Raw genomic sequence first — 12,536 nt, 5'->3', positions numbered from 1 at the left:
TCAGTCTTGGAAGTTTATACCTTTCTAAGAATTTGTCCATTTCTTCCAGGTTGTCCATTTTATTGGCATAGAGTTGCTTTTAGTAGTCTCTTAGGATGCTTTGTATTTCTGCGGTGTCTGTTGTAACTTCTCCTTTTTCATTTCTAGTTTTATTGAATTGATTCCTCTCCCTCTTGATCAGTCTGGCTAATGGTTTCTCAATTTTGTTTATCTTCTCGAAGAACCAGCTTTTAGTTTTATTGATCTTTGCTATTGTTTTCTTTGTTTCTATTTCATTTATTTCTGCTCTGATCTTTATGATTTCTTTCCTTCTACTAACTTTGGGTTTTGTTTGTTCTTCTTTCTCTAGTTCTTTAGGTGTAAGGTTAGGTTGTTTATTTGAGATTTTTCTTGTTTCTTGTTTCTTGAGGTAGGCTTGTAAAGCTATAAACTTCCCTCTTAGAACTGCTTTTGCTGCATCCCATAGGTTTTGGATCGTTGTGTTTTCATTGTCATTTTCTCTAGGTATTTTTTTATTTCCTCTTTGATTTCTTCAGTGATCTCTTGGTTATTTGTAATGTATTGTTTAGCCTCCATGTGTTTGTGTTTTTTACGTTTTTTTTTCCCTGTAATTGATTTCTAATCTCATAGCATTGTGGTCATAAAAGATGCTTGATATGATTTCAATTTTCTTAAATTTACTGAGGCTTGATTTGGGGCCCAAGATGTAATCAATCCTGGAGAATGTTCCGTGCGCACTTGAGAAGAAAGTGTAATCTGCTGTTTTTGGGTGGAATGTTCTATAAATATCAATTAAATCTATGTGGTCTATTGTGTCATTTAAAGCTTGTGTTTCCCTATTAATTTTCTGTTTGGAAGATCTGTCCATTGGTGTAAGTGAGGTGTTAAAGTCCCCCACTATTATTGTGTTACTGTCGATTTCTTCTTTTATAGCTGTTAGCAGTTGCTTTATGTATTGAGGTGCTCCTATGTTGGGTGCCTATATATTTATAATGTTATATCTTCTCCTTGGATTGATCCCTTGATCATCTGTAGTGTCCTTCCTTGTCTCTTGTAACATTCTTTATTTTAAAGTCTATTTTATCTGATATAAGTATTGCTACTCCAGCTTTTTTTTGATTTCCATTTGCATGGAATATCTTTTTCCATCCCCTCACTTTCAGTCTGTATGTGTCCCTAGGTCTGAAGTGGGTCTCTTGTAGACAGCATATATATGGGTCTTGTTTTTGTGTCCATTCAGTGATCCTGTGTCTTTTGGTTGGAGCATTTAATCCATTTACATTTAAGGTAATTATTGATATGTATGTTCCTATTACCATTTTCTTAATTGTTTTGGGTTTTTTTTTATAGGTCCTTTTCTTCTCTTGTGTCTCCCACTTAGAGAAGTTCTTTTAGCATTTGTTGTAGAGCTGGTTTGGTGGTGCTGAATTCTCTTAGCTTTTGCTTGTCTGTGAAGCTTTTGATTTCTCTGTCAAATCTGAATGAGATCCTTGCTGGCTAGAGTAATCTTGGTTGTAGGTTCTTCCCTTTCATCACTTTAAATATATCATGCTGCTCCCTTCTGGCTTGTAGAGTTTCTGCTGAGAAATCAGCTGTTAACCTTATGGGAGTTCCCTTGTATGTTATTTGTCATTTTTCCCTTGCTGCTTTCAATAATTTTTCTTTGTCTTTAATTTTTGCAAATTTGAGTACTATGTGTCTTGGCATGTTTCTCCTTGGGTTTATCCTGTATGGGACTCTCTGCGCTTCCTGCACTTGTGGCTATTTCCTTTTCCATGTTGGGGAAGTTTTTGACTATAATCTCTTCAAATATTTTCTCGGGTCCTTTCTCTCTCTTCTCCTTCTGGGACCTCTATAATGCGAATGTTGTTGCATTTAATGTTGTCCCAGAGGCCTCTCAAGCTGTCTTCATTTCTTTTCATTCCTTTTTCTTTACTCTGTTCCACAGCAGTGAATTCCACCATTCTGTCTTCCAGGTCACTTATCCGTTCTTCTGCCCCAGTTATTCTGCTATTGATTCCTTCTAGTGTATTTTTCATTTCAGTTATTGTATTGTTCATCTGTGTTTGTTTGTTCTTTAATTCTTCTATGTCTTTGTTAAACATTTCTTGCATCTTCTCGATGTTTGCCTCCATTCTTTTTCCGAGGTCCTGGATCATCTTCACTATCATTATTCTGAATTCTTTTTCTGGAAGGTTACCTATCTCCACTTCATTTAGTTGTTTTTCTGGTATTTTATCTTATTCCTTCATCTGGTACATAGCCCTCTGCCTTTTCACCTTGTCTATCTTTCTGTGAATGTGGTTTTTGTTCCACAGGCTGCAGGATTGTAGTTCTTCTTGCTTCTGCTGTCTGCCCTCTCCGATAGTTTTTTTTTGTGTGTGTTTTTTCATTCTGTATCTAGATAGATACCATAAAAATAACTTACTAAAGAATGAAACAATATTATCAGTCATTTGGCTCATTTTGACTTACAGCATAGACCCAAACCTGGATGATCATCAAATCATGCAGTGAGCTTTGTTTTTAAATGAGAATTTTCAAATACACACAAAAGTAAAGAGAATAATATATCTACATTAGTATGTATACCTATCATCCTGATTTGACAGTTATCACTGTTTTTCCACATTTGCTTCATTCTTCCCTTAACATTTTGTCCTTTTTTGAATGTTTTCAGTCCCAAACATCATATAATTTTACCTCTACATGATTCAGTTTGCATCTCTTTAATAAGAGGTGAATATTTTCCTATATTATATCACAATGCTATTATCATAATTTAAAAATTTAGGAATAATCTTTTGGAGCTTTTCAAAACTACAGATTCATATTTTTACAGTGTTGGGGTGTCAGAAAAATGTAATTTTTTAACAGGTTTTTAAGCAATATGGAAAACTGATTGGGTTTTGGAACTGTGGTCTACACAAGCAGTTTATTTCATTGAACTTTCCAAAATATTTGAGTCAGTCTAGAATACTTCAGTGATACTTAATGACTATTTTATAGTGTTTTACAAGTTATTCGTTAGATGTCATTTTTTTCCTAGGTCTCAGTGGCCTAAAATAAGTACTAATGCATCCTGGAGTTATCTATTTTCTTTCTAATAATAAAATAAAAATAATCTTCTTTCACTTATAAAATTAAGTAATATATATCATGCTATAAGTAAAAGTACTATTTCTTGTTATTGTTCAATGAGATTAGGAAGGAAATTCATAGCTACTAAATAGTGGGCCAACTGAAAGGATAGTAGCATGCTTTTAAATTTTAGACATAGGTATAAAATGAGTTAATTGCCATTGTACATGTAATATTTTCATTGTTTTCTCAGTGGTTCCTAGTTACTGAAATTCATTATCACTACAGTTTTTTTTAAAAGTCCTGTTACAAAAGAAACCTCCATTTTAAATCTACTTTATATTGCTGTTTGCAGCCCTTTATTTAAATGTACATGGGACCTAAGCACTGAAGTTGATTAAACCAACCTACTTGTCAAGAATGATGTGATGATTAAATAATATAGCAGATGTAGACATGCTTGTCAATATTTCCCAAAGTATTGTTTCTCAAAGTAACTGATGTTAATAGTTATAATTTGAAAAATGAACTCCATGGTCTGATAGTTCTTAAAAACACTACTATGAACAGAATGGGCACCTCAGTTGAGTGCTATCTGAAATATGCTAAAATTCATTGTGAATCTTCAAAAGAAATACATAGTATGAGCACTGTCCAAACTTTCTTTGACTATGAGCCCTTCTGATCTGAGCATCTCATGAGACCAGTACAATATTAATTTGGGAAATAATGTCTTAGATGAAAAGCACTATACAATTATAAAAGATCACATTGATTATGTCACCACTATAGCCCAAATATGATAGGTAAGGAAGAGCAGTTGAAGAAAGAACAAGCAAATCTGTACTCAATCAGTGGATTTATGAAAGATGATGCAAGTGATATTCAAGAAGATTCTGCAACTGAAGACAAGTTCTATAGCCTGGATGAACTGCATATTCTGGACATGATAGAGCAGGTAAGCCTGATTTGAGAGGATACAACCCTGCCTTCCTTCTTCCAGAATAATTGTTATCCATTTTTTCCTCATGACTCTTTGAACATCATGTTAACCTAGTGATTTATGTTGTGTTTCTGAGGAAAAAGAAAAAACAGGAAAGGAGGGACAGAGGGATGGCTGACATAAAAAAGAACCCTAGGAACTGGAAACTTTTCACTTTAGTCCTCAGACCATTTCCTGGTTTTAAGTATTGGGCAGAGTTGATTACAAATGCATTCCTTATAAAGAGTTTTCAAATACCACAAGGAAGAAAAAAATACCCTGGCATAATCCCATTGGATTAAATTTCATGAGAAAAATAGTTTTATGAAACAAAGCTACTTTCATTTTTCAAAAAGTTAAACCTTTTTGTTACCATGAAATATCTACAAAAAATATTAACAACAATTTTTTGGTTCCTTTCCTGGTGGTAGTCAGTGCTGGGAATGACATACTTATATATGAAGGTGCATATGAACATGATTTAAATGCTCAACAGAGCACTTAATGAGACAAAATGTATAGAAAGCTTTTTTTTTAAAAAAACCACTTGCTTAACCTACCCATGAGAATTCTATACTGAGGTAATATATGATAACCTGTTCCATGGTTTAAATATAATAATATATAATATATAGTAATGTTGATATCTAAGGATACAGTTAGTACAAACAATCCCCTGGCTGATAGTACATTAGTATAATTGTCATGCCTTTTTGTCTCCTTTCTAATTAAAATATATACATATATTTTAACTGAAATGACATATTCTAAGCTTTGGATGTCACACTAAAGTTTAAATGTGGGGCCTTTGGTTTTCATCCAACAGCTATAAGAACTCAAAAAATAGAATGAAAATGTCACACAGCTTTAGAAAAATGTTTATTCATTCATTTATTCAAAAAACACTTAGCACTTACTTTGTGTCAAGAGCTGTGCTAAGACATGGTCCCTGTGATCACAGTGTTTATAATCCAGTGGAGAAGTTGAACATTAACCTAAGGTGATAATTACTAAGGTAATAATTAAGTAGTTTAGCAGTTAAGATTGCCTGAGTTTAGAATTCTGGCTCCTTCACTTACTGTGTGACCTTGGGCAAGTTACTCAGTTTTATCGTCTCTAAAGTAGGAGTAGTGAGTGCCTACCTCATATGGTTTTTATGACAATATAAACATTACAAAAAATGCTTTAAAAATGGTAAGCATACAGATAACATTATTCAGTAGTAGCAGCAATAGACAAGTAACTATAGTATTTTTTAGTGAATGCTGTAATTGGAGAGAGGTAGGCTTATTTAAACTAATCAGAGAAGTGATATTTGCATTGAAACCTATAATGCATGAGTATGAGTTAGACAGCAACTTAAATCCCCTTTAAATAACAATAATAGTAGTGTTTTTCCTTTAAATTTCTATAATATTAGTGCTTTTTTAAAGAGGAAAATAAAGCATGAATATTCCATTTGCTCAATAGGGCTCAACCAACAAGGTAACTACAGAATATGGAGAAACTGAGAAGCAAAAGCTTGCTCGACAACGGCAGCTTTGTAAATTGCACTATCAGTGTGAAGTAAGTATTTTTGCCATTATATCTGAGGCAAGTTAGAGGTACTTCAGATGTTCAATTTAATGGTATATATTTTTAAAGAGTCCAGTTTTTTCTTTAAATTTCTGGTGGCTTGAACAGAATTAACTGAAATAATATTTTTCATTGATCAGGATTTCAAAAGACAATTGAAAACAGTGACTTTTCGGTGGCAAGAAAACCAAATGCAGATTAAAAAGAAAGATAAAATCATCTCATCTCTTAACCAACAAGTGGCTTTTGGAATCAATAAGGTGTCCAAGTAAGTGCAAATCTGTTGACAGAAGAAAATTCTGGGTTTGCTCCATAATGAACAGTATCTTTTAAAAGATAATCCCGATGTAGCCACTAGGTGGCATTGTGACTGCACATTAGGAACTGCCAACCACAGGACTGCAATTGCTTAAAAACCCACTATATTTTGCCTTGCCAGCTGGATTGAGAAATAAGCAACTGTTCACTCTATATATCAAGCTTTTCATGTATTGGCTGAATAAGTGTGAAGATAATAGAATTACATGAGAATGATAATTAGCTTTCAGGTCATGACTCTAATTTGTAAAAATGTGACTAATGATTGGCTGTTTCTTTATAGCATATGGTAAGTACATTCCTCAAATACATCACTGACTCACTTTCATACCTTTTAATGTTGGTTTCTGAGAGTATTTGTGTTCTAAGCGCAAGAGATTGGAAACAAATCAAATTCCTGGAGAATCTTTTCACCCCATCAATCTCATTTCTCTTACAACCTCAAGTATTAAAAATGCCTGAGACTAAAAATTCTGATTTAATAGGGAAAAATGAGTATCCTGCTCCATTCTGTTTATACTAACCACTGCCTCAAACCATTTTGAAGTGAAATAGTAATATAATTTGTGACACATTATTTTAATAAACAGTAATACCACAAAATACCAGTCATCCATGATTCTAATTTGAAATCCACTGCAGTTCCTAGACTGCTAATAGGGAAAATAGACAGATTCTAGGGAATATCTTAGTGTAAGGAGTCCAAGATGTCAATAGTAAAATTGGAGAAATATTAGGCAGAGATTTTGGTCTTCAATTTTCTCCCACATAACATTTCATCCAACCTGAACGGGTTTTTAGGAAGAACAGGATGCCATAGCTCTGGCAACATGGTATCAGTTGCAAACACTTTCAGGTTTGTGGACCTAAAATAGCTTGGACAAATTAAACTGACTGAAATCACTTAAGAACCCACACTTCAGTATTCAAAATTTTGTCTTTTAGCCTGAAAGACAATGACCAATCCATAAATATGTTATATAGTATCAGAGATCAGAAAAGTAATGCCATCCATGCAGATGAGCTGCCTCTCTCCTTTGCTATCTGAGATATCCCTCTTCAACTCTGATACCTTACCCAGACTCCCTTGTATGCTTGAGATTACAAACAGACCACTTTAGGGAATGCATATGTCTTCACACAAGGAACATTCAGTGCTGAACATTCACCAAACTTTTATCAAGTTCCCACAGTGTGTGAAGAATTATGTAAGGCACATGTAAAGGATACCAAGACATATCAGACATTAACTGTGAGCTAGTGGAAAGTATAGATTAATATGAGAGGATTAAAATTACATATAACAGAGGGACCTCCAGTTCCACCAAGATGTAGTAGCTTTGTTACTTGCAAGTCTTCCTTCTTACAACTTAAACACCCTGGATAGAACACAACAAACCTAGGAAGACTCTGAAAGGTAGAATGAAGCAGACTGTCTAGAAACCTTGGAACTTGAGAGAATGATGTGACAGTGATTTTTTAAAAATTGCCTCCCATGTATCCTAGACAGGGCACTGCAGAAACCTCCAACATGCAACTGTCAGTAAGCACAGGGTAGGGGGGCACTAAAGTGGCAAGAAAAGTCTGTTCCCTTTAGCCAGAGGATCAGGGAAAGGAAGATATAATAACATGAAACCTTTTTGGCACTACCCACCTACTCCAGCCAAACACCACTAGACCCACACCACCCCTTGGACACAGGTACTGCACTCTGACCAAAGATGGCAGAAATCAGATTCCCTTGCTGGGGTAGCAATACTGAGCAGGCAGCTAATCTTCCATTCCTCACCAAGTGGAAGCAAGGGGTGCTCCAGTTTCTCTGCCAGGATAGCATCAATATGGTCCAGCTGCGAGCTAAGCCTCTACCTCTACCTAGCATCAACAAGACTTAACAAAGTGATCCAAGGTGGGACTAGTCAATACTAGGTTTTATTCCTACTCTCATGGGGAGCTGAATCTCCACCCTGGGACCAGATGGTACTCCATTTCCCCTGTTTTCCCCAGCTGGTGCCAGAGGCACCCAACAGGGAGCTCCTGCCTCTCTCTACCGTACAGCAGCAAAGCAGTGTGAGTCAGCCCTTCTACACTTCACTTGAAGTAAGAAAAGATCAATACCAGTAGACTATGTATGCATATTGTAATACCTAGTGCAACCACTAAGAAAGCTGCATAAAGAGATATACTCAAAAACACTATAAATAAACTAAGATGGAATCTTAAAAAATGTTCACGTAACCCACAAGAAAGTAAGAAAAGAGAAACAGAGGAAACAAACAGAAAACAAATAATAAAATGGCAGACTTAAGCCCTAACATATCAATAATTACCTTAAGTATAAATGGTCTAAATATATCAATTAAAAGACAGAGACTGGAAGAATAGATTTTAAAAACAAAACAAAAAAAAATGTGATCCAACAATATGCTGTTTACAGGAAATACATTTCAGTTTCAACAACATAAGTAGGTTGAAAATAAAAGGATGGTAAAATATATACCATGTAAACATTAATCAATAAAGAAGGAGTGGCTATATTAATATCAGATAAAATGGACTTCAGAGCAAAGAAAACTGGAGACAAAGAGGGACATTACATAATGATAAAAGGATCAGTCCACCGGGAAGACATAAGAACCTAAAGGTGTACATACCAAACAACAGAGCCTCAAAATATATGAAGCAAAATCGGACAGAACTGAAAGAAGAAATAGAAGACCTCTACAACACCATCAAGCAACAGGATCTGATTGATATTTATAGAACACTTCACCAGACAATAACAGAATACATATGCTTTCAAGTACCCACAGGAAACATACCAAGATAAACTATTTTCTGGGCCATAAAACAAACCTCAACAAATTTAAAAGAATTGAAATCATGAAAAGCATGTCTCAGATCACACTGGAAACAAACTAGAAATCACTAACAGAAATATAACAGGAAAATCTGCAAACACGTGGAAACTACACAATACACTTCTAATTAATTCATGAGTCAAAGAAGAGGTCTCAAGGGAAATAAAAATACGTTGAATTGAATTAACATGAAAATACAATATGTCAAAGTTTGTGGGACACAGCTAAAGCAGTTCTGAGATTTATAGCACTAAATGTGCACATTAGAAAAGGGGAGAAGTCTCAAATGTATAATACAATACAAGCTCCCACCTCAAGAACCCAGAAGAAGAAAAGCAGAATGACCCCAAACAAGCAAAAGGATGGAAATAATAAAGATTGGAAATATTGAAATTGGAGACAGAAAAAGCAGTAGAGAAAATCCATGAAACAAAGAGCTGTTTCTTTGAAAATATCCATGCAACTGACAAACCTCTAGCAAACCTGACAAAAAAAGAGAAGACACAGGTTACCACCCTCAGGAATGAAATGATGATATCACTACAGACCCTGCCGACATCAGAGAATTGTGCTGAGTGAAAAAAACCAATCCCCAAAGCTTATATACTATATTATTCCATTTCTGTAATATTCTTGAAATGACAAAATTTCAAATAGTTCAAAAATGACAAAGTGATAAAAATGGAAAATAGATTAGATTAGTGGTCCCCAAGGTTTTAAGGAGGAGATGGAAGAGAGAGGGAAGTGGCTGTGGCTATAAAAGGGCAAAATAAGGGGTCCTTGTGGTGATAAAATTGTTCACTATCTTTAACTGTATCACTGACAACATCCTGGGTTATTATACTGTCGTTTTGCAAGATGTTGCATTGGGGAAATGTGGATAAAGGGTACATGGGATCTGTCTGTATCATTTCTTACACCTGCATGTGAATCTATGTTTATCTGAAAAAGCTTAACTTTTTGAAAAAGTGCATATAAATAACTGTCAAATGGAGCTGTATTTAATAGGGATATTGTGGGGTAAAAATAGTACTTTTGATGTTGAGGTAAGAAAGAACTTCATTGAAGACATAGTGTTGTACCTAAGCTAGGTAGTACATAGGGTGAGATGGGAGAAAAAACAGAGGGCATTCAGACCAGAGAGGAAAGCATGAATGTTGCGTGTATTCTCATACAAGCTTTTGAGCCTTTCTTTGTTTAATTCTCCTGGTCATGTCCCAAGAGCATGTGATAAAAATACAAATATTCTTTCACTGTAAAATGTTGATTTCTGTCATCTTAGAATATCTTGTTTATTTGGAAGCAAAAACATCTTTTTTCTTTGGCCTAATTCAATGCCAATACTACAGTAGATGTTTGGTAAATATGTTGATGATAATTGCAGTGTTAATAAAGAAGACATACAAAAATGACATATTTTGCACAAATTACAATACTTAATAAATGTTAAGAAACTGCTGTCTGTAAAATTTATATAATAAACTTCATAGCCAGCCAGAGTAAGCTTGAGAACTTTAGATATTTTAGAGAACAAAATCTAATCCCACCCTGTCATGGTTTTCATGAGAAAAATAGGACTAACTAGTTATGACTACCTGAACATATATAGCTGGTTCATATATGAGCAGGATGATAGGAACTATGCCTACCTTATCCTCTGTTACTTAAGAATCCAGGTCTTCTGAATTCCCGATCAGCTTTGTCAGTTCTTATCGCCCACTCTAAACTAGAGCTGGGTAAAATAATGAAGTAATGGAAGTATACATGGGAAAGAAAGATGTCAGTCTTAGAAATCTTACAACTTACTTTTCAATTCTCTCTACATACTCCTGTAGAGTATACGGTAACAAAGCTTGTATTTCTTATTCTTTACTCAAGAACATGATCTCTTTTTTATCTAAAGAGACCTGGTTTCTTTTCATTGCATTTATCAGTCCAATACAACATTCATCATAAGTCTCTACAGCTTCCAAGAAGCTTAAACGTAAGTAGGTGGTCTCTGAAATCTAGTGGTGAGCAATCCAGCCAACATGTAATGTCACTGTTTTAAGGCTTTATCATTCCATAGTTTATGTAAACCAAAACTCGTATGTATCCCAAGTGTCTGAACATATCAGAGACTTAAAGAGAAATGTGCTTTTGCTATAAATCTCTTCATATTGAAGCAGATTAACAGGTGGTAAAGAAAAATGCAGCACAAGGGAGGAACATCAAAAATGGTATGTGAATATATGTCAACCCCAAAAGTATTACTTTGCATTTATTTTAATATTTTTTTGCATGTCGGTTATTAAGCTAATCATGGGTTATGTTTTCTGATGTATACAAAATTTTTACCCAATCTTCTGTTGATCAGGTCATGTGAGTGACTCCCTGTTATAATTTATAGTTGTTTTATTTTTTAAATAAATTTATTTATTTATTTATTTTTGCGTGTGTTGGGTCTTCGTTTCTGTGCGAGGGCTTTCTCTAGTTGCGGTGAGCAGGGGCCACTCTTCATCGCAGTGCGCGGGCCTCTCTTGTTGCGTAGCACAGGCTCCACACACACAGGCTCAGTAGTTGTGGCTCATGGGCCTAGTTGCTCCGCGGCTTGTGGGATCTTCCCAGACCTGGGCTCGAACCTGTGTCCCCTTCATTGGCAGGCAGATTCTCAACCACTGCGCCACCAGGGAAGCCCCATAATTTATAGTTTTAATTAAAATTCTTATTTGTACACAGCCTCATTGCTTCTGTATTTAAGATCTGATTTCTTTCAGAACTTAAGTCTTTAATAGTTTGCATGACTTGATATACTATCTCTTTAAGGAATTTGAAGTTCTCAATCCCACCATAGGCCTAGAACATCACAAGATGCCATCTCTGTTTTCTAGTGGGTAAACTAAAGAACAAAGAGCTAAAGTCATTTTTCTGAGTCATTGAGCTGGGGATACGATATAACTCTTAAGTTTGGCTTTCTAATTTTCAGGGTTAGAACTTAGTTCTTTCTTTGTAAAGTCAGTAAATCGGACATCAGACGTAAGAAAGATAAATCTTAGAAGAATAAGGTAGAGGAGTCCAGTTATTTTCAGGCTCAAGATTTATGGCCCCAAATGGACATATTTAGTCCCTCCTCAGCTACAAGTAGAGTTGTTCTGACTGTTAATGATAAATAATTTCTAACATTTTATGGCGTTCTTTCTTCTTTTCTTAGATTACAGCGTCAGAGCCATGCTAAAGATAATGAAATCAAGAGCCTTAAAGAGCAACTTTCTATGAAAAGGTAACAACCAGCTGTTGCTTTGGTTGAGTGCACCCTCTCTGAAACTCTGTGGATTCCACTCAGCATATTCTGGCTAAGGTGGCCATATAACTTGTCATCCAAACTGCGGCACTTTTGAGCATGATATTGAGCAGTATTAATAATTACACTGGGACAACAGATAAAAGCTGGAAGTGTCCTAGGCAAATAGGGAGGAATGTTCACCTTGCCTCTGGCCCTGGAAAACTGCTGAGAGCGATTAAATCAGCAAAGTTATGGTGCCACAACAAACTACTGTCAGGAACTAGGGCTTATGAATTCTTTTTTCTTTACTGTAATCAATACTACTAGGTGTGACTGCTTTATGAAACTGGGTAAGTTTTGTTCTGATTCACATATTTTTTATAATAGCTGTTTTGAGATCTAATTCATATAGAATAAAATTCACCCTGTTAAAGCATACTATTCCTTGGTTTGTAGTATA

General features: G+C 35.2%; 1 protein-coding gene across 6 annotated transcripts in view; it reads left to right on the top strand.

The window, feature by feature from the left end:
• DZIP3 (DAZ interacting zinc finger protein 3) overlaps positions 1 to 12,536 on the top strand; it is a 116,805-nt gene that overhangs the window by 78,247 nt on the left and 26,022 nt on the right. For all 6 annotated transcript variants that reach the window (XR_009502945.1, XR_009502944.1, XM_059921190.1 and 3 more), the window contains exons 19-22: positions 3,874 to 4,039; positions 5,534 to 5,629; positions 5,779 to 5,906; positions 12,005 to 12,073. Coding sequence is in view for 4 of the 6 variants with exons in the window: in XM_059921190.1 (XP_059777173.1) it covers positions 3,874 to 4,039; positions 5,534 to 5,629; positions 5,779 to 5,906; positions 12,005 to 12,073 (459 nt within the window). In the remaining 2 variants the exon portion in view is untranslated. The remainder of the gene's footprint in view (positions 1 to 3,873; positions 4,040 to 5,533; positions 5,630 to 5,778; positions 5,907 to 12,004; positions 12,074 to 12,536) is intronic.

The sequence above is a fragment of the Balaenoptera ricei genome, chromosome 4 (assembly GCF_028023285.1).
Source record: "Balaenoptera ricei isolate mBalRic1 chromosome 4, mBalRic1.hap2, whole genome shotgun sequence".
NCBI lineage: Eukaryota > Metazoa > Chordata > Mammalia > Artiodactyla > Balaenopteridae > Balaenoptera > Balaenoptera ricei.
The sequence above is the reverse complement of the archived record's forward strand: the minus strand, read 5'-3'. Positions and strand labels throughout refer to the sequence as shown.